General features: G+C 44.6%; 1 protein-coding gene across 1 annotated transcript in view; it reads left to right on the forward strand.

Moving 5' to 3' along the window:
- LOC144807252 (uncharacterized) overlaps window positions 1-27,259 on the forward strand; it is a 54,914-nt gene extending 27,655 nt beyond the window's left edge. The window contains exons 3-5 of the mRNA XM_078673102.1: window positions 24,433-24,525; window positions 25,762-25,893; window positions 26,620-27,259. Of these exons, the coding sequence (XP_078529228.1) occupies window positions 24,433-24,525; window positions 25,762-25,893; window positions 26,620-27,020 (626 nt within the window). The 3' untranslated portion in view covers window positions 27,021-27,259. The remainder of the gene's footprint in view (window positions 1-24,432; window positions 24,526-25,761; window positions 25,894-26,619) is intronic.
- Window positions 27,260-27,626: the final 367 nt, after the last annotated feature.

The raw sequence follows: 27,626 nt of genomic DNA on the forward strand, positions 1-27,626 counted from the left end.
CGCTGCCTACGAAAGAAAGCAGGAGCCTAGATTTAATTATTGATAGCAATTAGTGCACAGCAGCCAAACACCATCTGCTTGCTGGCTGAAATATAACTCCATCTCACCCTGACTCATGCTCTCCACCGGATCCACAACTTACAGTTCATTGATTTTTTTTTCTCTCTGTGCAGAATGGATGTCATTTGCCATAATCATTATTGTTGATTTAAGTAACTAGCAAGTCCATTTATATACATTATAAGTATGCCTGCACTGACCAGGTGAAGTTTCCATTTTTTCAACAAGAGCAAATGGCCATTTAACCTCACCTTCCAGCTTGGCCAGCGGCTATTAGTACATTCTAATTTTGTATTTTATAAAGTAAAATATATTTTGTCCCGCAAACAATGTTACTCTTTACTCACACATAGTGGACTCGAAAGTTTAGTAGGTACTTTAAAGAAGCATAAGAACAAAGAGAAGTAGCTATAAGTTGCACGGGTTAATAATTAATAAAACAAATAGAACCATGCCTGCTAATCATGCAACATTCAGCAACTTGCTAATTCATAACCTTTGGTGGTATCAGTAGAGATATCACAAACTCTCCAAAATGATGGGTTTCCATCTCCATGGCTCATAAGGACAGTCAGAAGCTTTAATATCCATATCGTCTTTATCTTAAACCCAAGTAAGGTAGTGCAGATTTAAGAAAGTCATCATAGGTCCAATTCTTGTTTTGTGCTCCTATCTTTAGCTTAGCTACGTGAAGTCTAGTGTGGACCCACCTAGAAAGTTGGGCAACACCCAAAAACTCATAGGTTTGTTGTTATTCATCAACAATATGTAGGAGTTTTCTGTGCTGCAAATGCATATAGATGTATTCCTATCTTTCCCATAGAGAGATAAAAAGTAACAATCTTTGGTGTAGAGAAGTCGCTTGTTCTGATTGTCCACCCCATATTTTTTGCAATTTCAGGACCATAATGTTTGTGTTTTTTGTGAAAAAAACACAATAACATTTACGATGATGATGATTTTTTATAACTTTAGTGGAAAGTAGCTATACAAATATACTTTGTGCTGCCTGAGTTAACCTGGCTCAGAACCAGTTATGCTACTTGTCTCGCATTGAGAGGTTTAATACCCATTCCATTCTTGAGTTAATCACCTTGCTCTCTCACCTTGGGTAGCCGGGGTCTTGTCAACAACTGGCCACTTTACAGGAATTAGCCATCTACAAGGGGTACACCAACAGTTGGCTGAGCAAAGGATAATTCAATGTTGGCTATTTTGATTTGGAGATTTAAAACGGGGTTCGCAAGAACTTCTCCAAGTCATACTCTGGGCCCTCCTAGTCTCTCTGGATCCAGTCCCATCATGGTGAAAAGAGTTCTAAGCATAAGAAAGGGAGAAGAATATATCCATATAACAGTGAAATCGTCTAGGGAGTGCCATGATCCCTTCTGATGGAAGTAAGGCTTAGAATTTAGGAAGGGCTTGCACAGCTAATGAAAACAAGAGAAGTTAAGGCACTGTTGAACTCTGTGGCATGCTTCCAGAGATAAACGCTGTCTGTACCACTCAGCGTGATCCGAAAGAGACTACTACACAGCTCGCCCCATTGGATGAAGACTCCCTGGTGCACAGCACGAAGATTGACTAAAGAGTCTACAGCATCATATATAGTTCATCAAAAGTTGAATCCATAAGTTCAAGAAAATCCAAATATTTTTAATTCGTATCCATTGATATCAAGAACAGTTCATTAATGCTCATGAGAGCTCAAACATCATCCACAAAAATGAAAATGTCATCCAATCATAAATACTCCCAATGCATTTCGGGCAGATGACACGCCCTTCCTCAGGGGACAGCTCTACAAACGTAAAAGAAAACAGCCTAATGTCACAAATGTGTACATATTACACTTCAATTTTCACTATATCTGGCAAAAAAGTGTTATGCTGTGAACCATAAATTAAATAAGTGAAAACCCATTAATCATGCGTGATGCGTGACGCCAACCAAACATATGCAGGTGGAGCACTGCTCACAAAGAATGTGAATAACCCAGAAAATCTAAATTGCAGGTAAAAATCTTGAACATGCTGAATGCAAATTAATCAAAAGGTCTCAGACGCGACTTCACCCGAGTGTGAAAAGGACTCTAAAAACGTGTTGCATAGTGACAGAAATAGCCCACAAATAAATAACCAATGTACTCGATACTCACGGGATGATTACATCCGTGACACGTTGTGGTGAAAAGCTGTAAGAATATATAACGTCGCATTAAAACCACACGCGGTAAACAAGGACCCATATGTACACGATAGATTCGGTCCTCAGTAGAGGTACTCACTGTTAATACTGAACGTGAACTCCCTCGACAAGCTGCAAAGTGGAAACCTCCCGCATGCGAAGATCCCAGAAAGGTTAATACGGAAGTGGGTTAGTGAAAAAATAATGTGTGTAATCAAGATAGAAAAAGGATTGTGCTCAATCTTAGGCGGGCGCCATCTTTGAATGGTGTAATAAACAGGAAAACTCAAGCAATACAACAAGGATGTACAAAGACTAATTCGTCATCTGCCCGAAATGCATTGGGAGGATTTATGATTGGAAGTAAGGCTTAGTCATTTTTAATTTTGAACTTCTAGGAATGTTTACAGTAAAGCGAAGACGCTGTTCTGTAAAAGGAGGTTTACATATGGGAAGAACACAGATAGGATTGGGTAGAAATAATTCCCCAGTGGCTACTGCACATGGTGGTATTGGGAAGACTACATCTGAAGAAGGCCCTTCTGGAAGAAAGGCCCTGAGTCATTCTGACATATAGAGACTGGAACTATCCTGAAAGAATGTTGCCCTCAGTTAGAGAAAAGTGGGAGCTAGTAATTTTCCAACCCCCAGAAGACCAGTACATGAAGCTGACATGTGCCAAAGGACATCAAACTCTAGATGGGCAAGGAACCCGGCATGGTCCCACATTAAAAACAGGTTCGACAGGACTTACAGTAAATTTATCTGCCCCTCTATTGCCCTGCTGAGCTATAGTTTCTAGCCTTGAACTGCAAGAGGATTTTGATAACTAAAAAAGTTACTACGTTTAAAGGTAAACTCTTGGACTGGTGCAAGTTGACAAAGTGACCTTGTTGGTTATGAAAATCAGTTTTCCCTCTCAGAGCTTTAGGCGACAAAAACCATAGGCTTCAGCAGGAGCTAGACAATGATGTATCCAGCTTGAGGGGCGTTTGCCAGTTCAGCATCAGCCCTTACTCACTGAAGGACTTTGATCTCCAAATTAAGTGCAAAGTAAAACGTTTTGGGCATCATTACTGTGAGAAGTTGGCCTGGCATATGCTGTCCACTATTCTAGTGGGCACCTTGCACCAGTCCAAACGACCCTTATCAATGGTAGGTTTAAAGACAACCTATATAGAAAGCTAAACTCAGCAACACAGGGTTAATTAGTTATCAGAGAAAAAGCTATCCTAGTAGCAGCTAGGGAGAGAAGCCTTCAGGCTAAGTCTTGAAGGAATGTAAAGCAGCTTGTTATACCAGTTAATAATCTCATGAATGACCAAATGAAAGGAGAACTACACCAGGTATATATATAAAATATATGTATTTATTCTAAACACATCCCTCTAGTCTCTTTATGAGGCTAGTGGCAAAAGTACATTCAGTAAACTTATTTAACACACAGTAAATTAGCACAATATATATTGAGCCCTAGGGCCATACCAAACCATATACCAAGTGAGTGATATAAGAACCACGACTGACATAGATACAAGGCCTAGAGCCTTTAGAACCACTGGGGCCACCAGGAAACACCCAAGCTAGTGACACAGGGGACCCACGGGGGGGCGCATGCAGTGTCTAAACACAGCCGCGAATCACCATTAACTTCAATAGGGAAAGTCACGGTTGGAAAATTACAGATTAAGGACACTTAGAAGAGGACTTGGAGCAAACCCCTTTAGAACTAGGAGTTTCTAGAGTCAACACCCAGGAGAGCACCGGAGTACTTGAGTTACCTCACCCAGGGAAGCCGGGTGCATAGGTGTCTTTTCGTATAGGGTTTCGTCATCGATTTCAATGGCGAGCTGCTGAAAAATGCTGCAGACGACCAAGTGGAAAGTTTCCGGGGGGATCCAAGGGTGGATCAGAGATCTGAAGAACCTGAATTCAGAGAAGACAGAGTCTGGGTCACTTGCCCAACAAGCCTTGGCAACAGCAACCCACGCAGGAAGCAGAGATTGGCTTTGGTGCAGACCAGCAGGGTCTGAGGGATTCATCCTTTGGAGGGGAGTCAGGGCATGTCTGGAGCAACCAGGAAAGCCCAAGAAACAGAAGAGTTACCTTCGTGGGGACGCACCAGTCGACGAAGCAGGGATTGCGAAGGGGCCTCAAGCAGAAATGCTACAAGCAGCCTCACGGAACACTCGTGGAGTGTAGGCCCACAATCTTTGGTGCAGATGGTGCACGGGGCTTGGACTATAAATAGCTCGATGCACAACTTCAGGAAATCTCGGGAAGTGGATGCACTAGCAAATGTGCACAGTGTCCAGGAGTTCCGGTCCCACATCACTCGTGAGGACTGCGGGTCTCAGCTTTGCTGGGATCTCGTGTCGGCCTCTGAGAAGTCTAGAAGTCCATGTTCTGAATTGCAAATCCATCGGGATCCGGCGGGAGCCTTGGAAATGCAAGATGCTTCTTTGGTGCCTGTTTGAACAGGGGATTCACTTCTTGACCCCAAGGGAGATTCTTCCGTCTTCTAGTCGATGTAGAATGTTGAAGTTTCAGGATATATGTTGCAGAGTTTCGTCCAGGTGTAATCTGAAGTCCTAAGGCCTGGGGTCCCATACTTATACTAAGTTAGGAGGTTGGACATACTCTGGGGACCCAAATATGGGAGAATCCAGGGAGGGAGGTGGCTCCACCCCTTTCCCTTTGTCCACTTTCACACCAGAGCAGGGGCTGAGTGCCCCTGCAACTGGTTTGAACTGTGATATGCACAGGGACACCAAGTGTGCCCCCAGCACTGTCTGAAAAGCATTCTATGAATGCAGCCATCCACTAAAGCCTGTCTGGGAGGTGGTTACACCTACCTGTGACCGGAAACCTAGTGTCCAGGCCTCTCCTGCCAGAGTTTCGTCCAGCAGCAGGAGGCCAGACTCGTGTTTGTGGCTACAGCATCCATTTTGTGACGCTGGGGCTCTTTAAAACTATTACCGGTTAGGTCAGTGTGAACATGTCTCTCCCTCTGAAGGGTGGAATTCTACCCTTGCAGCCAGGACTGGCCAGGGGGTAGGATTCCAAAGTGTTTGACACCAAACACGACATGTTTCCATGCAGCCACTCCAAAGTTAGCATTTACAGTGAGGTTATAATACACTTAAGAGTATATGGTCTGGTTGCATCACAGAACAGCTACAGAGAATAGATTCCGAATGCTGCAGAGGGGTTCTGCTCATGCATGGGCACCCTCTCACACAAAACCAAGCACTCTGCCTTCAGGATTGATAAGGCCTGCCATAGGAGTGACTTATAGGTTTATATGTGTCAGTGATTAAAGGTAGATATAGGTAACCTATGTCTTAGTAAGGGGCGCATGCACCACCTTACCCAGGCTGCAGTAGCAGACCTGTGGTGCCATTTTGGAAGGCTTCCCAGGGGTGGCATAATACATGCCTCAGCCTCTTATAGGCCTCTGGGGTACCTATGCCCTTAGTACCTAAGGTACCATATACTAGGCACTCACAAGGGTAACCCAGTAACCAAACTGGAGTGTCCCTAATGTACATGCAATCATTTTAGAGAGGAAGCAGCTAGGCTGAGGTCCTGGTTAGCAGGGCCCCAGCCAAACTAAAGTCGAAAAACAGTGAAACAGCAGCAAAAAGTGGGGGTAACCATAGTAAGCAGATCCTACTCTCCTACAATTACGATGGCCATGGGACCACCACTGACAGGCCATCAGTGGCGGTTCAACTGACAGACAACCCTTTGGGATGACCGCCTAATTACGATGCAGGCGGTTTGGCCCTTGACGGTCAGGGGATGGACTGCTGCCTCCGACAAGATCTACTGATTCTGATGGGGCAGTGGTCGGAATCGTCATACTGAATGGAGGCGATGCTTGCTCAGGAACCACCATCAGGATCACAATATGCTTTTCCCCCAGACCTTTCATGGCAGACCCACTGCCATGAAAAGGTAGCCAGAAAGGGGCTTTAGGGAACCAAGTAGGACCCCTGTCCCCATGGGGCACATATATTGCACCCACACACATTCATCGGTGGGTCTAATGAAATCGATAGAGGCAGCATTCATGAATTTTATATGGCAATATGGGAGAATCAGGCAAGCCATGAAATTTAGGTCTTTCCCGCAGGAAAAGGGTGGTTTGGCGATTCCCAATATTAGGCTGTATCATTGGGCTTGTTTAGTAAGTCAGAGGGCAATTCTATTTGACACTCCTAGTAGCCCGACCGGTACGGTATCTGGTAGACAGACTCTTCCTTCCATTTATGAATTGATGTTGGGCAGAAATGCCTTAGGGCTTTTGTTGCAAAAAACTGACAGGTGGTATTACAAAAAAATGCGTTATAAGATAATGGACAGTGCCTGCGAGGTATGGAAGCTGATATAACGAACGCTGGCAGTCCCAAGAATAAACTTTTATGCTCCCCTGTGGAATTCTAGTATATTCCCACAACTTAGTTATGATAGGTTGGGGAAATCTTGGGAGCAGCAAGGTGTTAGAAGAATAGGAGATATATTTGAAGAGGATCAATTGATGGGATTCATTACTATCCAGCAGAAATTTGGCATTCATGCAAATCAAAGATTTAAATACTTACAAATATAAAATACTCTTGGGTATTATGCCACAGATCTCTCCAGGGGGTAGAATTAACATGATTGAGTATCTATTAACTGGAGTAACGAAAATTGGAATGGTCTACGGCTCTTTATTATTGAGTCTACAAGATGATCTTGAAAAATTTGAGGTCTCTTGGATGATGAAATTAAACAATCCGGATGTAGATCTGTATAAAGCACTGGAATTAGCTAGGAAATTGTTCTGCTTCACAAATTTAAGAGCCCAACACTATAAAACCATCTTCAACCTTTATTTTACACCTGCCAAACCATTGACTGGGGCAAGAGGGAGGATGACAAGTGTCCAAGATGTCTGGAGGGGCCTGCTAATCTGTACACATGTTTCATCACTGTGATAAACTAGGTGTAATTTGTTCGGAAATCGAGAAGTTTTGGGAGGGGCTGCTAGGTACTAAGATCAACCTATCCCCTACCCTAATGATTATAGGAACTGATAGCAATCTGGGCCTCAGTAAGGACGAGGAAGCCTTTGTTTTTATTTCTGTGGCAGACACTGAGGATATTACTGGCGGCTGGCTAGAGTCCTAGGGATCCATAATATCGAATGCTCTTTATACTCTTGTAGGGCTGAAAGATGAGGGAGTTGGGGATGAACATCTTGGCCTCTCTCAAGGGGTGGAGGGACTCTCACCTGTTTGAAAGTGTGAGGGTTGAAGATTATACACTGATTTGTGCGGAAAAAGCCCCTCTTAAACAATAGAATGGTATACATTTTAATGGATCTTGAAATCTGCATGATGTTTTATGTATATCAATTAACTGCTGCTCAAGTAATGGTAAAATGCCACAATATATTTATACGGAAGATTTTTTATACATTTTATAAATCTGTGTAGTATGGGTTTTAACAGATCAAAGTATGAAGTGTATTTATTACTGCTGTTCCAGGTATTTAATAAAAACTTATAATAAAAAATAATTAAAAAAAGGAATCTAACCATTTTGACACATCTGTAGGAACCTCTGTCTCTTATCATAGGAGGGACACCTCCCAGGAGAAGAGAGAGAACCAGCTGAGGTTTGAATAAGCCCAACTAGAGATAAGGAAACAAAGAGCAGCCTTAGAAAGGTAGTCCCTGGAGCTTGAAAGAGCATGAAAAAAGTTGGGACTAGAGTCCCATGGTGGCAGCAATGTCCCTAGTGGTAGGAATAGGTCTTATGACCATAAAACCTTGAGCAAGATTGTCCCTCCCTACAAGAGTGGGGATGACATCCACAAATGGATAACTGCACTGGAGAAGGCCTGCAAAGTACAGAAGGTACCCCAGGAGAAGTGGGCAGAACTCTTGTGGCTCTCCTTTGCAGACAAAGATAGAGTCAAGCTCCTCACTGTCAGAGAAGAAGATGCTGATAATTACAAAGTCCTGAAGAGTGCTCTAATAGTTGGGTTTGTCCTAACCACTGAGCAGTATAGAATACAGTTCAGAGACACGCAAAAGACACAGACTCAGGACTGGGTTGACTTTGTAGATTGTGCTACTAAGGCTCTGGAGGGCTGGTTACTCTGCAGTAAAGTGTGTGATTACACAGGATTGTACAACTTGATCACGAGGGAGCAGATCCTTAATCAGAATCAGCTGTTGCATCAGCACCTGGTAGACTCTGAACTGACCTCTCCCGAAGAATTGGGAAAGAAGACATACAAATGGGTCAGAATCAGGGTGAAGCAGAAGGTACAGAACCAAGGTGGTGACCAGAAGAAGCAGGATCCTAATAAGGGTGGGGAGAAAGGTAAAGGCCAGAAGTCTTCACAAGGCCCCCAAAAATGTTCTAATGCTGGGGATTCCCAATCTTCCAAAAAGATAGGCTTAAAGAAACCATGGTGTAAAATCTATAAACAGAATAGCCATTGGACCCGTGACTGTAACAAGTCAACAGAATCAACTCCAGCCACCATTGCCTCTAAGGCAACTGTTCCCCCTAGTTCATCTCCAAGTGGTGGTACTCAGCAGAAGGGTGTAGTAGGGTTAACCGTGGGCACTGAGATGGACTCTGGCCTAGTCAGAGCACCAACCCAGGCTGTCCTGGTCTCTGATGGAGGCATGGATATGTCCTCCTCTGTGAGCCCAGTAACTTGGGCAAGTGCAGACAGCAGTCTTGGATCAATGGAAAAGAGGCTTTGGCCTCCTGGAATACAGGGGCAAGTGTCACTATGGTGACCCAATACCTTGTGGACCCTGCTAGTGGCACCCATAAGATTTATTGGGATGATGGACTCCTGTATTCAGAGAGTAGAGACCCCAAGCCTGGTGTAGCCAGGAGGTTGATAATACCTTTAAGGTTCAGGGGCTTCCTATTGACACTAGCCCATGATATTCCTTTAGCAGGACACCTGGGCCAAAACAAGAATTGAGACAGAATTGTCCCTCACTTTCATTGTCCCCCCCACATGTCTGAAGACACAAAGGAGTTTTGTCACTCCTGTGTCACCTGTCAAGCCAGTGGTGAGGCAGGTGGTACCACAAAGTTCCCCTGATACCAGTACCTGTGGTGGGGATTCTCTTTGAGAGAGTGGGGATTGACATTGTTGGACCAATGGATCCTCAGACAGCATCTGGGCAGAGGTTTATCCTAATGGTGGTGGCCCATGCCACTAGGTACCCAGAGGCAATTCCCCTTAGGACTACTACAGCACCTCTGTTGGCAAGAGCCCTCTTGGGAGTGTTCTCAAGAGTGGGTTTCCCTAAGGCGGTAGTATCTGACAGAGGTACAAACTTTATGTCTAGCTACTTGACTGCAATGTGGAAGGAGTGTGGAGTGAATTACAAATTCACCACCCTCTGTCACCCACAATGCATTGGTTAAGTTGAAAGATTCAACAAAACCTTAAAGGGTATGATCAAGTGTCTCCCAGAAAAGCTTAGGCGGAGATGGGACACCCTACTACCCTGCCTTTTATTTGCATACTGGGCGGTTCCTCAGAAGGGGGTTGGCTACAGCCCTTTTGAACTTCTGTTTGGGCATCCTGTAGGAGGCCTATTGTGTCTGGTGAAGGAGGGATGGGAGTTACCTCTCAAACCCTCTAAACAGGACATAGTGGACTATGTACTTGGTCTCCGCTTCAGGATGGCTTAGTATATGAAAAAGGCAACTAAAAACCTTAAGGCTAGCCAGGAATTAAAGCCTGGCATGACCAAAAGGCTGTACTGAATGTTTATCAGCCAGGACAGAAAGTGTGGGTATTGGAGCCTGTGGCCCCAACAGCTCTCCAAGATAAGTGGAGTAGACCCCACACTATGTTTTAACAGAAGGGAGAGGTTACCTATTTGGTAGACCTAGGAACCCCCAGGAGCCCCCATAGGGTGCTTCATGTCAACAGACTGAAACCATATGTTGACAGGGCAGACATGGGCTTGCTCATGGCTACTGATGAGGTACAGGAGAAGGAGAGTGACCCTCTCTCTGACCTGCTCTCACAGAACCCTGATGATGGGTCAGTGGATGATGTAGCCTTGGCAGGCAGCCTCACTGTTCAGCAGCAAACTGATTGCAGACAAGTGCTCAGTCAGTTCAGACATATGTTCTCTCGGACTCCAAGTCAGCCCACCTGGTGCACTCATGAAGTGGACACTGGGGACAGTCTGCCTGTTAAAAATAAGATTCACAGGCAACCTGATCATGTCAGGGACTGTATCAGGACAGAAGTCCAGAAAATGTTGGATTTGAGAGTTATTGAACTCTCAGATCGCTTTTGGGCTAGTCCAGCGGTCTTGGTGCCAAAGCCTCACACTCAGGGTGGTAAGAGAGAGATGAGGTTTTGTGTTGACTACAGAGGTCTCAATGCAGTCACTAGGGCTGATGCCCATCCAATCCCAAGAGCAGATGAGCTTATAGATACTTTGGCCTCAGCCAAGTTTCTGAGCACATTTGATCTTACAGCTGGCTACTGGCAGATCGGATTAGCTGATGATGTAAAGTCAAAGACAGCATTTTCAACCCCTAGTGGACACTATCAATTTGTAGTAATGCCCTTTGGTCTGAAGAATGCACCTGCCACTTTTCAAAGGTTGATGAACAGAGTCCTAACAGGCCTGGAAGACTAATGCGCAGCATATCCAGATGATATTGCTGTCTTTAGCTCCACCTGGGAGGATCACCTGGTCCACCTGAGAAAGGTTTTGGAGGCCCTGCAGAAGGCAGGCCTAACTATCAAGGCTACTAAGTGCCAGATAGGGCAGAGTCAGGTTGTGTACCTGGGCACCCTTGTAGGTGGAGGTCAGGTCCAACCTTTGCAGAGCAAAATCCAGACTATCATGGACTGGGTTGCTCCAACTACCCAGACTCAGTTCAGAGCTTTCTTGGGCTTGACTGGGTGCTACAGAAGATTTGTCAAGGGGTATGGTTCCATTGTGACACCTCAGAATGACAACTTCTAAAAGAATGGCAAAGAAAGTTCAGTGGACAGTTAGCTGTCAAAAAGGCATTTGATGACCTGAAGCAGGCCATGTGCACTGCACCAATTCTGCAAAGTCCTGACTACTCCAGAGAATTCATTGTCCAAACAAATGCATCTGAGTTCGTGTTAGGGGCTGCCTTGTTGTTCACGGCAGAGACATTACGAATGGCTTTGGACCAAGGGAAGAAGGCCGTCTTGATTTTACTCGACCTATCGGCGGCCTTCGATACGGTCTCACACCCTATTTTGGTGGACCGTCTGGGTAAAGCAGGTATAGGAGGAGTGGTTGGCATGGCTAAAAAATTTCCTCACCCAGAGACGTCAGATCACAGTATTAGGCGACTTCAAATCTGAAGAAAAAATTATCAGCTCAGGAGTCCCGCAGGGTTCAAGCTTGAGCCCGGTACTCTTTAATCTTTATATGGTACCCCTGATCGAGCTGATCGCCTCTTACCAGATTGACACCATCTCGTATGCTGACGATACTCAGCTGATTCTGGTGATGGACAGGGAGCTTTCGGGAGCCGAGGAAAATCTGCAAAGCTGTCTTACGGCTACATTTGAGTGGATGAAGAACAATCACCTCAGATGTAACTCAGGGAAGACAGAAATATTACCCTTCGGTTCCCATAATTTCTTCTCCCCCAAACAGTGGTGGCCGGAAGGGGCGGAAGCCCCGCCCAGCACCATCTCCGCTGCACGAAACCTGGGTATTAAATTTGACGACCAACTATCGTTTAAGCAACAAGCGGTGGGTGTGGCTGGCTCCTGCTTTCAGATTATTAAATCTCTGAAGAAGTTCTTTGATCTTCTCCCCCTTGCAGCCAGGAAAACAGTGGCAGTGGCTTTGATAACATCCAGACTGGACTACTGCAATAGCCTATATGCAGGTACCAACAAAGCTGTTCTTAACAGGCTGCAAATAGTCCAGCATGCTGCTGCCCGCCTGGTACTCCACTGGCCGAGAAGATCATCTGCATCCACCGTGCTTAAGATCCTACACTGGTTACCCATTTATAAGCGGGTCTTATTTAAGGTACTGGTGATCACTTTCAGAGCCTTTCAGTCTCAGGGCCCAAGATATCTGATCAATGGCTTTAAACGCTATCTGCCAGCACGTTGCTTAAGGTCTGCCAATCACAACCTTTTGGTAATTCCTAGATTTAGATTAGCCACGAGAGGGGGGAAATCTCTCTTCGTACGAGGAGCCTGGAACAAACTGCCAGTGCAACTTCGGTGTATAACCAAGGAGAGTGAATTTAGGAAACTTTTGAAAACTTGGATCTTCTCACTCCCAGATGTGGTCTGTAGGGCACTAGTGTAAAGGAGTAAGCTGTTGAAGTTGCCTTCTGTTCACCAACCTTTTCCAGATGGGTTGGGTGCTGAGCGCCAAGATGCTCCTCGGAGCGATAGCAGCGCTATATAAGTGCGATTTTACATTACATTACATTATGGCTAAAACAGATTTTTTTTTTTTGCAGAGTTTTATATAGCGCGAACTAGACCCGAACTGAATCAGGTATCAGAGCGCTTTACATAGCACCAGTTACGTTTACATGAGGGCACGGGGAGATTAAGTGATGTGCCCAGAATCACAGGAGGTTTTAGACGTCGTTACCGAGACTCGAACCCAGGTCCCCAGGTCCGAGGTCGAGCGCCCTAGCCGTTAGGCCAACTCCTCTCTCCTCTCTCCAGATGAAGGGTGAAAACCCCAAACTATTGAAGTGGTCCATTTCCCTACAGGGCATGGACTATACAGTGGAACACAGACCTGGGAGTAACCATGCAAATGCAGATGGACTCTCCAGGTATTTCCACTTAGAACGTAGTCAAGGTTAGTTTAATGTCCCTGCGTTTGGGGGGGGGTTTGCAGGAGAGTAGGATCTGCTTACTATGGTTACTTTTTGCTGGTGTTTCACTGTTTTTCAACTTTCGTCTGGCTGGGGCCCTGCTAACCAGGACCCCATCCCAGCTGCTTCCTCTCTAAAATGATTGTATGTACATTAGGTACACTCCAGATTGGCTACTGGGTTACCCTTGTGAGTGCCCAGTATATGGTACCTTAGGTACTAATGGCATAGGTAGCCCAGAGGCCTACCAGGGGCTGAAGCATGTATTCTGCCTCCCCTGGAAAGCCTTCCAAAATGACGGCCTTTTTCAGGGCAGCAGCACAAGCTACAGCATTATTGACCACTTTTCACTCCGCCAGCCTTGCGTGCACATTGTAATTGGGTGGTGGTAGCTCCGACGTCTTGTCGGGCGGTCCCCTGTCCAAGGCGATGAGTCCGACCACCATCGTAATGTGCCCCATAGTTAGGGACAAATTGCTTGGTATATCCAACCTTAGCTCTTTTGTGCTTGACCTGAAATTGCACCTTGAATCTTGTACACCGCAAACTGATGTTTTTCAGTGGACTTTTACTATTTTTAGATGCTTTTGCCATAAAATTCAAAATTAATATCACAGCTTTTCCTCTGATTTTATTTGTTTTGGTGTATTTCTGCCTAACGTATTTTTTTCTTAACGCAAAATAAGAAACATTCCTAGATGGTCGTCTTGGTGTTCATTCACCATTAATTTTCAGGCAGTTTTCTATGCTGGAAATAAATGTAGAGTTACTCCTGGGCAAGTTAAGATTAAGTGTGAAAAGCCCTAAAATCTTTGGGAATGTGTTTCTACACAGGAAATTTTCTTTCCCAGTAGAGGAAGAAGAAATGAAAAATCAAACATTGGCAAAGCCGGCGGATAAGTCTTGCTGTGGCACCGGTTTGCTTTGCCAATGTGGTTCTGGTTTTTCCATTGTTTATGGCAAAATCCTTTGTAAGTTGGTCACCACACATTCCTACTCATGCACACGCATCACAGACACATACTGAAACGGTGGTTATATGATTTCACAAAAACTATTCCAAAATGGTCATCGTGAGTACTCAAACGCTTTCAGGTGTGGAATTTGTAGTGCAAAATCAGGCGCCACAATTCAAAGCTAGTTATATGTTGAAAAAACACACAGGGGCAGATTTATGTTGCCTGACGCATCTCTGCAAATCAGCAGAGATGCGCCAGGAAAGATACGGCACGCAAGTTTATCCTTGCGCCACCCCTGATGCGCTGCATTTATAATGCAAAAAACACAGAAAAAGTGCCTGCACCCTCCTTATTTGTTATGACACTGATATTTCAATTGAGACCAAAACAATACTTAATTGCGTTCGGTCAGGTACCTTAATTTGTACCACACATTTTTTTATTTTTTAGCAAAACTTGAATGTTCCTGGGACTTGACGTTGTCTTTGATAATCGTGAAGTAGATCTTTGGTTGAGAAAACAATAATCGAAATGTCTAATGTTTAAATGTTTATTTGGATGTTTGTTGTTTAATTTGTGAATATATTTGTGTTGTATGAAATGTATATATATATGTGTGAAAAGTAAGTCAAACGTTAATGTGTATTCATTTTTCTGCCTAAAAAACGTATGAAATTTTGCTAAAAAATGTGTGGTACAAATTAAGGTACCTGACCGAACACAATTAAGTATTGTTTTGGTCTCAATTGAAATAACAGTGTTATAACAAATAAGGAGGGTGCAGGCACTTTTTCTGTATTTTTTTATATTTATAAGGGTCCAGCCGCCCCCGTCCAGTTTAAAGGATCTAACTCCCTTGGGTTACAAAAGCATTTATAATGCGGCGCACCATGGCGCAGGAATGAACAGATGCGTGTCGCATCTAGGGCGTGAAGTTGGCGCAGTGCTGAAGTTGTGTTGCATGCGGCACGCAACTCCAGCACTTTTCCAACTTGCCCTATCTGTAACGTGGTGCGTCAAGCCTTACACCTGCTTCAAGCAGGTGCAGGGTTTTGACGCATCAGCGTTGGTAAAGGAAGATTTCACTGAGTCACTTTTCAGGGGTGTTTCTGCGATGGAACGCTCCCCCTGCGTGGAAACGCCCACATGAACCCTGACGCAGGTTTCATGTGGCGCAGGCCCTTTACAACGTGACGCATCTCCCAGATGCGTCCCGTTGTAAATACCCCGCACAATGGTGCATCTTTTGCGCCGCCGCTGTGTCACAAAAGTGACGCAACGGCGGCGTAAAAGAGGCACAAGGGGCTTGTAAATCTGCCCCGTAGTAATTCCTGTTTTCCTGTAAAGCTATGGCCACCCCAAAAAATAAACATGTTGTACTAAATATTGTTTTCCTAGAGTTAGGAAATCGATAAGAGAAACTGAAAAGCTAGTACTTCTTGTTGAAAAAGCTCTTGTAATACTGCTTTGTGACATATTTTTGCCACAGTCTCGTGTTCTGGCATCAGGCGCTGTGAAATCACACTCAGTTGTAATAAGATAGGACACGTGGGCAGTTAGGTAATTTTCTTATTACAGGCAACCAGTGATATCAGACTTAGACTGTATAAAGACAATGAGAGGCAGGTGTGTTTTTGTTTTCATCCACTGAATGTAGGCTGCCATGTATTACATAACCTGTGAACCAATCAGGTGAATGCTCGAATAGATGAAAATCTGAAAGTGGATGACGTGCGCTACATGGTCACAGTGTGCTAGCAAAGCAGTTCCTGGAATGAAAAGTGAATGCGCTCAAATTACAGAGCCACTGTCGGAAGACGAGGAGGGAAGCTGCTTGGCTAACGTGGCTCACCAGGGACTTAGAGGCGAACACCAGCCATCTAAAACCCTGGTTTCAGCACGAGCCTCTCCTTTCTCGGGCAAACCATCGCTTGACTCCATCAATGTCTGGCCTTCAGCTGCCTTCTATATCTGGAGCTCTGCGTCCCCTGATGGAAGAAGGCTTTCCCTAGGCAGGAACAATGCCACTCACCCGCTTCCCAGAACACTCGCAATAAACGTGACCCTTGAGCTCCGACCGCTCAGACCTGCGTGCATTAGTAAAAAATGCATTATTTAGAGACGTCGAGAAGCGCGTGCACTTCATTGAGGTTTTTAATCTGTTGGTCTCTCTCAAACGGGAATGTAGTCAGGGAACCTAAGCATGTTTAACTGGAGGTATTGTTTTTTATTTCTTTCACTGAATGTCACACATGTGGGTCACCAGCTCACAAATAGAATGCATTGCATACGCAAAAAAACAGTCCAGGGGCAGGCGCCTCATAGCATAGGGCATTCTCATAGAGTCCAATATTTTTTAAGCCATATATGTAGATGTCACCATAGATTTTCCTGATTTTATTTTGTTTTTCTTAATCACTATAGCGGGCCATAAGGTGATGAGAGCAAGTTTATTCTCATATAACCTGAAGGCAGAAATATTCTTTGTATATATTCCATCAGGGCTTTAAGTGGGATGAAAAAACTGGGGGTGAGGGGGCTCTCAAAGGGGCGTGGCCAGTGTGATTAAGGGCGTGGCTTTAAGAAACTTGCGCTAAAAATCTGTGTTTAGCATAGTGTGCCACCCGACTTGTATTTTGCTGTTTCTGTCATTGCATCCAGATATGCGAGGCAACAAGTAACATTATACCTGCAAGTAAGGACTATGGGCTTTGTCAATGGTTATTAGTTGCATGATATATAAGTTGCAACTATGGCTTGTTACATATAATATTGAAAACGCTTCCAAATAAAGCCCTGGTGACCCTACCACAATGTTGCTGCTCTTGCATTTCAGAAACAGAAGGGAAATCCAGAAAGAAAATGACTTCCCTTCCCCCACAACACTCACCTGGCATGACGTCATGCCGTAACTTCTCCACTTGTGAGAAGTGAGCAGTGTGGGCAGCAGACATCGATGTGCTTGTTTTCTCGAAATGGGTCTCTATCGCACTGTTTTTCCGGACTGCAGTAACTGTTGTCACTGCAGTCCGAAAAAAAACGGACCGCCTGTGCCAGGGCTCAAAACAGAGCCTGAAAGACCCGTTTAGAGGCCCCATTTAAAAACACTGATGGTGCTCAGACCCCTTGAGACCCGGCATACTTAAAGCCATGTATTCATTTATGTATTCATCTAAGAGTTTTGCGAAGCACAAACATGCACCTTTGAGCGGTGTCGTTACCCGACTGCAGCCGATCCCCTTCGAAGCAAATCAACAGACTGAGGCAACACACCACAATAGTAAACTCTACACTCTAAACCCACCCACTCCCCCTCCTCCCTCCGAAGTCACAGAGAATTATACATCTCCGTTGTAGCTGTGCATGTTCCTTTCAACATCCCATATCACTGGCGTTTTTATGTTATCCATCTCGTTATGTTATGCTTGGTAGGGTTATTATGTATGTTATGCTACCGTTTGCTGTGTTGTGCTATGAAGTGTTTATTGTGTTATTTTACTCTCTGTTCTTATGTGATGCCACTCTGTGCTATCTTATGCGGCTAGAGTGTGTTATGATATGTAATCTATGATATGATATACTGGTCTGGTTTGTTGTTATATGCTAGGGGGTTGTATGTTATACTGTGGTATAATATATAGGATTCTGCAATCTCTGTATAAAAAGCCTGTCTCTCATTTCTTTATGATCGGCGCCTTGTGACACATCCAGTTGACGATTACAAAGAAATTACATTTGAAGTCAACTATAATAACTTTTTACAGCCGAATTCTGATCTCACAATACAATAGCCAGCAAACAGGGAAAAGTAAGGTCAAGTCACAGAGCAGATGTTTAAAGCAACACAATGAAATGTTGCTTTTCTTTCTTCTACTTTGTTTTTCTAGTTGTACATGGAAAGAGGATATTTATGGCAATATGCTTATTTCTTACACTTCTAAGGTCGTTATAGAAAAGTTAGAATTTTTACGTATGTTTTTTGTGTATTTTAAATGATCTGTATTAATCTGATTCCAATACTGAGTCTAATAAATTAACTGGGGACAAGCAGGGAAAAGCACGCTAGGGTACGGACCAGTTAATGTTTTTAGTTCTTTTAATGCTTCAATAACTGAATATTTTAACAGTTCTTATCCAATCGCCTTTTTGCACACTATACATACATGCTAGGCGGCACAAAGGATTCTTGTTTTCAGTGATTGTGGCACCTCCCAGGCCATGTTCGGAGCCTGTACTGGTTGCCAAGTGTGCCATCTTGTTCGACAGCCTAGTATTCTTCCCAGGCTTGGTATTTAATGTGCCTGGGAATGCAGATGCACTGTCTACTGAATTGACTGGAGAGCAGCAGGGAAAACTCACGCTAGGGTACGAAGCAGTTAATGTTTTTAGTGCTTCAATAATTGAATATTTTTAACAGTTCTAATCCAATTTCCATTTTGCACACTTGCATGCATGCTAACTGGCACAAAAGATTCTTGTTTTAGGGTATTGTGACACCTACTAGGCCATGTTCAGAGCTGGGACTGGTTGCTTAGTGTACCATCTTTGTTGACAGTCTAGTCTTCGTCCCTGGCTCAATCAATCAATCAGGGAATTGTACGAGAGCTACTCACCCGCAAGGGTCTCAAGGCGCTGCAGTGGGTGGTCCGTAGATCTGTCTAGCCGAAGAGCCAGGTTTTGAATGTCTTTCTGAAGGTGTTCAGGGAGGGGGCTCGTCTGATATCTGCTGGTAGCCCGTTCCTGGTCTTGGCAGCAATGTGGGAGAAGGATCTTCCACCTGCTCTGGCTCTATGGATGCGTGGGGATTCGGCCAGTGTGAGGTTGGAAGGTCGTAGGTTTCTTTTAGGTATGTGGAAGTTGATTCTACCATTGATGTATTTGGGTCCATCGTTGTGTAGTCCTGTGTAGGCGTGAGTGAGGATTTTGAAGGTGACGCTTGTCTCCACGGGGAGCAAGTGGTGTCTTCGTAGGTGCTGGCTGATGTGTTCGTGCCGGGGGATGCCGAGGACGAGTCAGGCGGTGGTGTTCCGTATTGTCTGGATTTTACAAAGTATGGACTTGTTGATGCCGGCATGAAGTGCGTTTTCATAGTCCAGTCTGCTGGTGATAAGTGCATGGGTGACTGTCTTCCTTGACTCAGGTGGGATCCATTTGAAGGTCTTGCGGAGGATGTGGAGGGTGTTGAAGCAGCTGGAGGTGACGGCGCTGACCGGTCGGTTTATGGTGATTGATGAGTCAAGTACCATGCCGAGGCTCTTGGCATGGTCTGAGGAGGTATGCGGGCTTCTGAGGGCGGCCGGCCACCAGGTGCTGTCTTATGCTGAGGGGGTGCAACTGAGGATGAGGACTTCTTTCTTCTCGGTGTTGAGCGTCAGGCAGCTGTTGGTCATCCAGACTTCAATGTCTTGCATTCCATTCTGGAAGTTGAGTTTGGTGGTGGTGGGGTCTTTGGTGAGGGAGAGGATGAGTTGGGTGTCATCAGCATAGGATAGAATGTTTAGGCCCTGTTGTCGGACGATGGGTGCGAGGGGGGCCATGTAGATGTTGAAGAGGGTCGGGCTCAGTGATGACCCCTGTGGGACTCCGCAGGTGATTATCGTGGGTTCAGAGAGGAAGGGTGGTAGTCTGATCCTTTAGCTTCTTCCGGTAAAGAATGATGGGATCCAGTCCAAGGCTGTTCCTTGTATGCCTGGGTCATGTAGTCTGGTGGCTAGTTTGCGGGGGGAGACGGTGTCGAAGGCTGTTGACAGGTCGAGTAGGATATGGGCTGCGGAGTGACCTTGGTAAAGGAGGGTGCGGATGTCGTCCGTGGCAGCGAGTAGGGCAGACTCTGAGCTGTGGTTGCTTTGGAATCCGGATTGGGACGGGTCGAGGGCTCAGTATTTAGTGTACCTGGGAACGGGGAAGCGCTGTCTACTGAATTGACTGGGGACAAGCAGGGAAAACTCATGCTAGGGTATGGAGCAGTTAATATTTTTAGTGCTTTTAATGCTTCAATAATTGAATACTTTTAACAGTGCCTAGGAATGCAGACACGTGCAGCGGGTGCACCACCAATACACCAAAGGCAGCCCGTCTGCGCCCATCCATTCCAAGACTGTGCAATGCACCAAGACCCCTGGCCAATCTCTATCCAAAAGGTACTCCAGGGAACTGTTGCTGCAGCTCAATGGGGCAAGCTTGCTTCTTTGCAATGTTCTTCATCCTGGTCAGGAACTGGGTGACATAAACTGCAATCATTGCAAGTGGGCCTGCCAGTTTGAACATAGCTGCCTAAAAAAGACTGAGTGTTTTTCGTTCTCTTGACCTCCTGCTGAGAATGGTAGGAGATTGAATTGTATAATAATAAATACACACTCCCTTATTAAGCATAAGATTGCATTTTGCAATTACCTAGAAACCTATACTGCTGATATGGCATTTTTAATTGAGTCCTGGGCTAACGAAAGATAAGACACTTTTGACTTTTGACACTTTACTTGTAGGTTGTTCTATTTCCAGAATAAATCGAGTTGGTAAGCAAGGAGAAGTCCTAGCAGTGGTTTATCGGGGCTACCTTGAAGTTAGGTGTGAACCTGCCACAGTAATTGATAGTGATGCTTTGTTATTTAGTTGTAAGCTACCTAATCAATTATGTTTTTTAATGGAATACTGTTATACAGGCCTCTGGGTCCAAAAGCAAGCTTCATTGTAGGCTTGTCAGATACTATAGAATCATGCATGCAGTATGCCAATTTTACTATTTTAAGTGATTTTAACTTTCATCTAGAAGATGTTAACGATATAGAGTCTGAGCAAATTCTAGATATTTTTAGTGGTTTTAGTCTCTCTCAGCAGGTGACATCTCCAACTCAAATAGCAGGTCATTCTCTGGACTCAATTTTTATCCAATAAGCCAGACCGAAAGGTTGATGATATGTGACATTTTACATGGTCTGATCACAAAGCCGTAAATTTTAGCTTAGAAGTTGTCTAGTCTGCAAGTGCTATACAAAATCAGGTGCATTGTAAAAAGGTCATCGCATGGAAAAAAATTGCAAGACAGACCTAGCAGACGTTTCAGCCTGATCCTATTCCCAATTTTTAAAAGACTGTAACCCATCTGTTGAAACATATTCGGAGTAGTTAAGTTAAAAGCTGCTTCCACCAAGCTTGTACATGTAAAAACTATCAGAAATTATAGAAAATGTTCCAGTGCCCCCTGGTTCTTTCCTCAACTCCACACAACTAAAACAAAAATGTAGAAGGCAGAAAACAGTGTGAACGAAACACCACTCGAGGGAAGAAAAGATCAAATTAAATTAATTGATCCATGAACATAAAAATCTGATTATTGTTAAAAACAAATGGTTCTTGGAGGCAATTCATTAATTAAAGAACTGCACAAGAGAACTCTTTAAAACAGTTCATGGTCTCTCCAGTTTATCTTCAAACTGCACTATGGTCCCTTGTCAGTGGATCTGTGATCAACTGGTGGATTTATTTAAAAATAAGGCAGAGGAAGTCCATGATAAATTAAACACTAAGGGTAGGCCTTCATTTTCATCCCCGGAATCAAACAATAAAAATTCCTGGTGAAAATCACCTTGTTAAGTTTCCCTTGCTTAAACTCAACTGGCACATTTAATTTACTTGTAAGTTCTGAAATAAGAACTTCGTTTCAAAAGTTCTATAAGAACCTCTATCATGAGGATAACATCGAACGTGGTGATCCCATTATGTATTTGGAATCATTTACCCCACCACACCTGGAAACGATTGAGCAGGAGATGTTAGATGGCCCAATCTCCTATGATGAAATACTCTTGGCAATTAAGGGCCTGGCTACCGGAAAAGCAGCAGGCATGGACTGAATTCCAACTGATTTTTATCTCACATTCGCCCCTCAACTTGAGAATATTGTAACTCCCCTCTTTCAAAATATCTTTTCCGGGGGGAACCCGCCCAGGTCATGGTCCATTGCCAAGATTATAGTATTTCCTAAAAAAAACAAAGATGTGAAAGAACTGGGCTCATACCGACCAATTACACTGATTAATGGAGATTCTAAAATCTATTCAAAAATACTAGCAGATCGATTGGCACCCGTAATTCACAATATTGTATCGGATAAACAACATGGCTTTGTGCCAGGCAGATCCACGACTGATCATATTCAAATGGTTATTTCCCTTTTTGATTATACGGGTGTCACAGGAGACCCTATGGCCCTCATACTGCTCGACGCGGAGAAAGCGTTTGATAGAGTCTCCTGGAAATTCCTTTGGGCGGCCCTATCAAACTGTGGGATCGGCGGACACTATCTAACAGCAATTCAACAGCTCTATGTAAACCCCAGTGCGCATGTTTTAATTAATGGGGCTTTATCCGAGAGCTTCGCTATAACGCGTGGTACAAGACAGGGCTGCCCTTGTTCGCCCCTCCTCTTTGCTATTTATATTGATGTGTTTATTAACAATTTGGAAAATAACAACTCAATTTCCTCAATTCAAGTCCATAATGTAAAAACTAACCCTGGGCGTAGTTCGCGTAGCCGCACTCCGCGACGCTACACGAAGACGCACTTGCACTCCGCGAGCTACACGTAGCTCCGCGGACATGCGTAGTAGCTTGCTAGACCCGTTCGCGCGCCGTTTTTCGTCTTCGGGAGCGCGGTGCGCGTGTTCGGGGCGCTGCCTGCATGCTCGAGATAGCTAGCGCGCTAAGTTACTCAATGAGGTTTGTCCCGCCCGCTTGCGTTCCCTTATTTCCGGTTCCGGGTCACAAGTAACGTGTTCGCGTTGTGTTAGACATGTTCGGGAACTCATCTTCTCGTTCGCACTGCCAAAGTGCGTGATCGCGTCAAATATCGCGCGAACTTACCGCGGCGGTCGCGACGGGCAGAGCCATCTTCGATTTCACACTCTGGCTATGGTTTTGGGCCTACTTTAGCATCTCACTCCTATCTCTTCCATCCTGGTCTTTTCCCTCATTTTTTCTAACTTTCTTTACTTCTTACCTATTTCTGTCTGTGCCTAGGTTTATATTTCTCATTTTATTTTTACTTTTACCACTTTTTTTGCAACTTTTCTCTTGTTTTATATTACTTCCTTCTTTTATCTTTCTTCTTTCTTCCCCTAACCTTTTTGTCTTCAACTTTCCTTCTCCCCTCCACCCAGAACCATGGTGAAGGGTGCCAGCAGCATCGGCGGCTCAAAGGGCAAGGCGGCTGTGCCTAAAAAAACCCGGCTGCCTTGCGGCAGAATGCGCCCGGCAGGAGTGACGCCCCGCCAACTTTTTGGGGAGGAGGAGGTGGCCGCCCTGGTCTTTTTTATCCAACGTCACCTCCCCTTGACTTTGGCAGCAGGCGGCAGGCCCGGCTCCGGCTACCAGCGCATTGAAGAGCGTCTCCGGCGGTGGGCGAAGGTGCGCCGTGCAGTCTTCCGCTGCTCCGGTATCCGGCGTACCCACCATCAGCTGTCCCACCGCTGGGCCGACATTTTGGACCGGGAGCAGGACCTGTTGGACCTGCTTGGTGTGGAGGTTGTGGGTCTTGGTGAGTGGCTACCCCAAAAATAAAGTGTGTATATATATATATATATATATATATATATATATATGTATATAACTATATATATATATATATATATATATATATATATATATATATACACACTTTATTTTTGGGGTATATATATATAGTTGTATAAATATTGTTATTGTATCTTTGTAAATATTGGCTGAATAAGTAACGCGATGACTGTTGCCCCTAGTTACATTTGCGATGTATTCCGGTATATCTACTGTCATTGTATGACAGTGTTCTTCTTCTTCACTGGCTCTTGCGTGTTGTTTCAACTTGGCGCTAGCTGTTGCTGTTTATTGATGTGAGATTTTCTTTATTGTTGAGAACTGAAGTTAGTTAATGCTATTAATAGAGTCTTGTCCTTCCTTTGTCCGTCAGTGAAATAGCGGTGGATGGATAATTGTACGTAGTTTGCATATTGTAGCATTTTTTTCACGGCCTTCTCTTCTGCATGAATCGAATCCTTTTCTTGCAAAGAATGCTAACGTTACTTTGTTCTTCTTACCTCAGCCAGGGCCGGCTCTAGGGGGCATGTGCAAGCTGTGCAACTGCACAGGGGCACCAAACTTCAGGGGCCACCGCACCAATAGATATCCTTAATTTAATAATACTCTAAGGATGGATACATATTTGCGTTGCGGCCCCTGGCATGGATTTGTTGCCTCCGGCTCTGTTCCACTGTAGCAGTGTTTTTTGCAATGATGTCTATGTTTCACAGCACTCAATGTTTTTCTCTTTGTTTATTATTTTTTACATGAACCACAGAACCCAGGGGCAAGCAGAATACAGGGACCGAGTCGGCGGGTGAACCACCAGTTACACAGAGCTCCTCTACTGAGGATCCTGCTGCTGTCCCCAGTAAGTCCAACAGTGCTTGTTTTTTCCTCTGTAATGTGTCTGCAGTGCTTTGGCAATTGACAGCAACCAAGTATGCATCCAGAATGATGTTTGTCTAGTATTTTTGTAAACGTTAGTATACCACTACTAGTCTTGTGGGTATTCTTCTATCTCCTATGGAGTTATATACATATTACACAACTATGTAACTATGCACACGAAAATTGGATGTTGGTACTGATAGGCAGGTTGGACCTTACTTACACCTCAGTCACAGAACTCTGAGGAACGCACAATTCACTGAACGTCAGCCTATATGGCCTGAGTCATTGGTCAATTATTCAATTCACACTCCTGAACCCCAATACCAAGATGCCGAATGCTTTTAGGACACAAACCGTTACCTAAGAAACCCCCTTTTGCTCACTCACTCGTGCGAGTCTCTAAGACAACAGACACTGAAAATAAACTTCAGAGTCAAAGTGGTCATTCAAAAGCTTTATTTTGTTAGAAGTAAGTAAGTAACATCAATGTTTTTAAGTTCTTCAGTCAAATACGTTGAAGGGCCCACCAGAAAAAATCCAGAGTTAAAAAAGGCATAATAAAGTAATCAACATTTGTACAGCTACTAGTGCACAATAGGGAAATGTGGCAACTATCGGAGACCTCTCACCAACGTATACTGGTCAGATATTCCTCTTTTTTTGTAAGCTATGGAAATGTCCGCTTCGTAGAAGGCAATCTTCTCACCTGCCGAAAAATAATGACAAAAGTGGTGCACGTTAGACAGTATGAAATACATTTATGCCAGTTTTATGCAGCCATGCTAAAAAGAAGTTGTAACCTGTAAGCAAACTCTATTCCACAATCCACATAGAAAACTTAAATACGGGCCCTTTTACTTTCCCACCTCTTCAGGTGTATGCATTGAACAATGATGTGTTGCCCCAGAGCGTCTTCTCGTACTGCGCAACAAGCTGCGAGTTAACATGCGCAAAACTGGATACATTGATGTACAAAGGTTACATAGTTCACTTCCAATTTCCAAGGACTAGAGTAGCAGGACAGATGAGATGAGCTTGGGTACCATACCATAACAATGAATGCTAATATGTGTAGTGACTCTGCTGTACTATGCAATGTGGACTCATACTGATTACGTACGTTGTACTTAACTGTTTTGAAGAACTCCATTCTTGGTGAACAAGTACAAAGGGGGCTGTGCATCCATCTAAAAAGGTGTACTTATTTTTATAGGTGCAGAACCCTTACCATCGACCAGTGCCGACGGGGACAGCGGCGCAGCTTCAGCGATCCCGGCGGGGACAGGAGGAACAGAGGCACCTACACCAGCAGCAGTGGGGGGGGAGCCAACAGCGGCGGGCGATGGTAAGTTACATTCAATAGTGATCTGCATTACTTGGTGGGAGGGGAAAACTTTCTCACTGTACTCTACTGGAAAATATATGATGTTACCTTTACTTGTCATTAGCATGCTAAGCATTACCACTACAGTAATGCAAGTGGCTGATAGCAGTCGGATGCATGGGTTGTTGTTAAAGCATGTAAAGGGGAAAACACAGCTGCCAGCGTGGTTGGGAGACACACCCAATACCGGTGGTTAGTGGATAGTCTCAGCAGCAGCGGTGTTTTGGGCAAACCCAAAGGCAAGGGAAGGAGGGGACGACTGGGTGCATGGGTCGTTGCTGGTGAAACACAAACCAAATAAGGTTTGTTGCGCGGTATAAAGTATTATAGTCTTTACTAGACATGTGCTACTAGCTGCCCCCTGTTAATTAATGTTACTTTGAGAGTGTTCCCGCCTTCCCGGAATCAGAGTATATAATACAAAAGGAGATATGAAAAAGACAGGTGTTCGTTCTAATGTGTGTGACCGTTGAAGTACACCCATGCTAATAGGGCAGGCATAATGCCGTGCCAAAAAGTCCAAAAAATTAATAGAGGCTGTAGAATGTTCAAGATAGACGCAACACAATTTCTGGTACTCCGCTTGCTGGCTAGTGCTACTGTGCCGCCCACTATGTGTTGAATCAATGTTGTGTTCTTGATTTGCGGGGAGTTTGGATTACAACAATTCTGTTTCTTTCTTTATAGTTACTCCTTCCCAAAAACCAACAAGGAAGGAGTTGGCAGTCCGGGCCCGGCAGCGGAAACTGCAGGCAATTGTAGAGGCCTACCGCCGGCTGGTGGATCAGGCCGAGGAGGAGGAGGAGGAGGCGGCGGCAGCAGCTGCTGCCTCTTCCAATGCCCCGGGCCCCAAGCCTGCAGGACTACGTCGCCGTGGTCAGGCAGCCGCCCGCCGCCGCATTGTTACATCTTCGGCGGCCCCCCCACAACAACAACAACATGCATGCAAGTGTAGGTGCCGTGATTTCAAAGCAAAGATTCTCCGCCGGGTAGCGAAGTTGGAGGAGGAGCGGAAGAAGCTGGAGGACGGTCTAGAGGAGCGTGTGAAGATAATGGTGGACAAACACCTGAAAGCCCGCCGGCTTTGAAATGGACCCTGTTTTTTGCCCCTTTTTTAATCCTTTTGTTGGTGGGTGGGATGTGGGAGTTGGGGTGTACATTTGGGTTGAAATTTGGTTGGGGTTAGGGGAGGGTAGGGACAGCTCTGGGTCAGGGGGTTACATTTGTTATATATTTTATTTTTCTATTATCATTATGAAAATATAAAAATAAAACAAAGATATTTTCACAAGAAAACATTTGAAGTTCATTTGTGTTTGTTGGGGGGGTGGAGGGGGGACTGTTTCACCAAATAATGTACGTTGTGCAACATGAACATGAACTACGAACGATAAATTAAGTACTGACTGCACCTGTAGTAGTAGGGTCACAAGTGCATAAATAATTTATATTATTAAATAACATGGGAAAATTGCCCATCACGTGAGTCTGAAGTTACTACTAGTATACTTTAATTCCATGCACATTTGCTCAGAGTCGGCTAAACAATCCTATGCAATGCATTGCATCATTCCTTTAATATACCTGTCCTAGTTGTCAGGGAAGAGGAGCTCGTCCTCAAACTCTGTGCGTTCAGACAGAAGTAGGTCATGTAACCCAGTAGTGAGGACGTCTTCTTCGCACTCGCTTTCTTC

The sequence above is a fragment of the Lissotriton helveticus genome, unplaced genomic scaffold (genome assembly GCF_964261635.1).
Source record: "Lissotriton helveticus unplaced genomic scaffold, aLisHel1.1 SCAFFOLD_537, whole genome shotgun sequence".
NCBI classification, from domain to species: domain Eukaryota; kingdom Metazoa; phylum Chordata; class Amphibia; order Caudata; family Salamandridae; genus Lissotriton; species Lissotriton helveticus.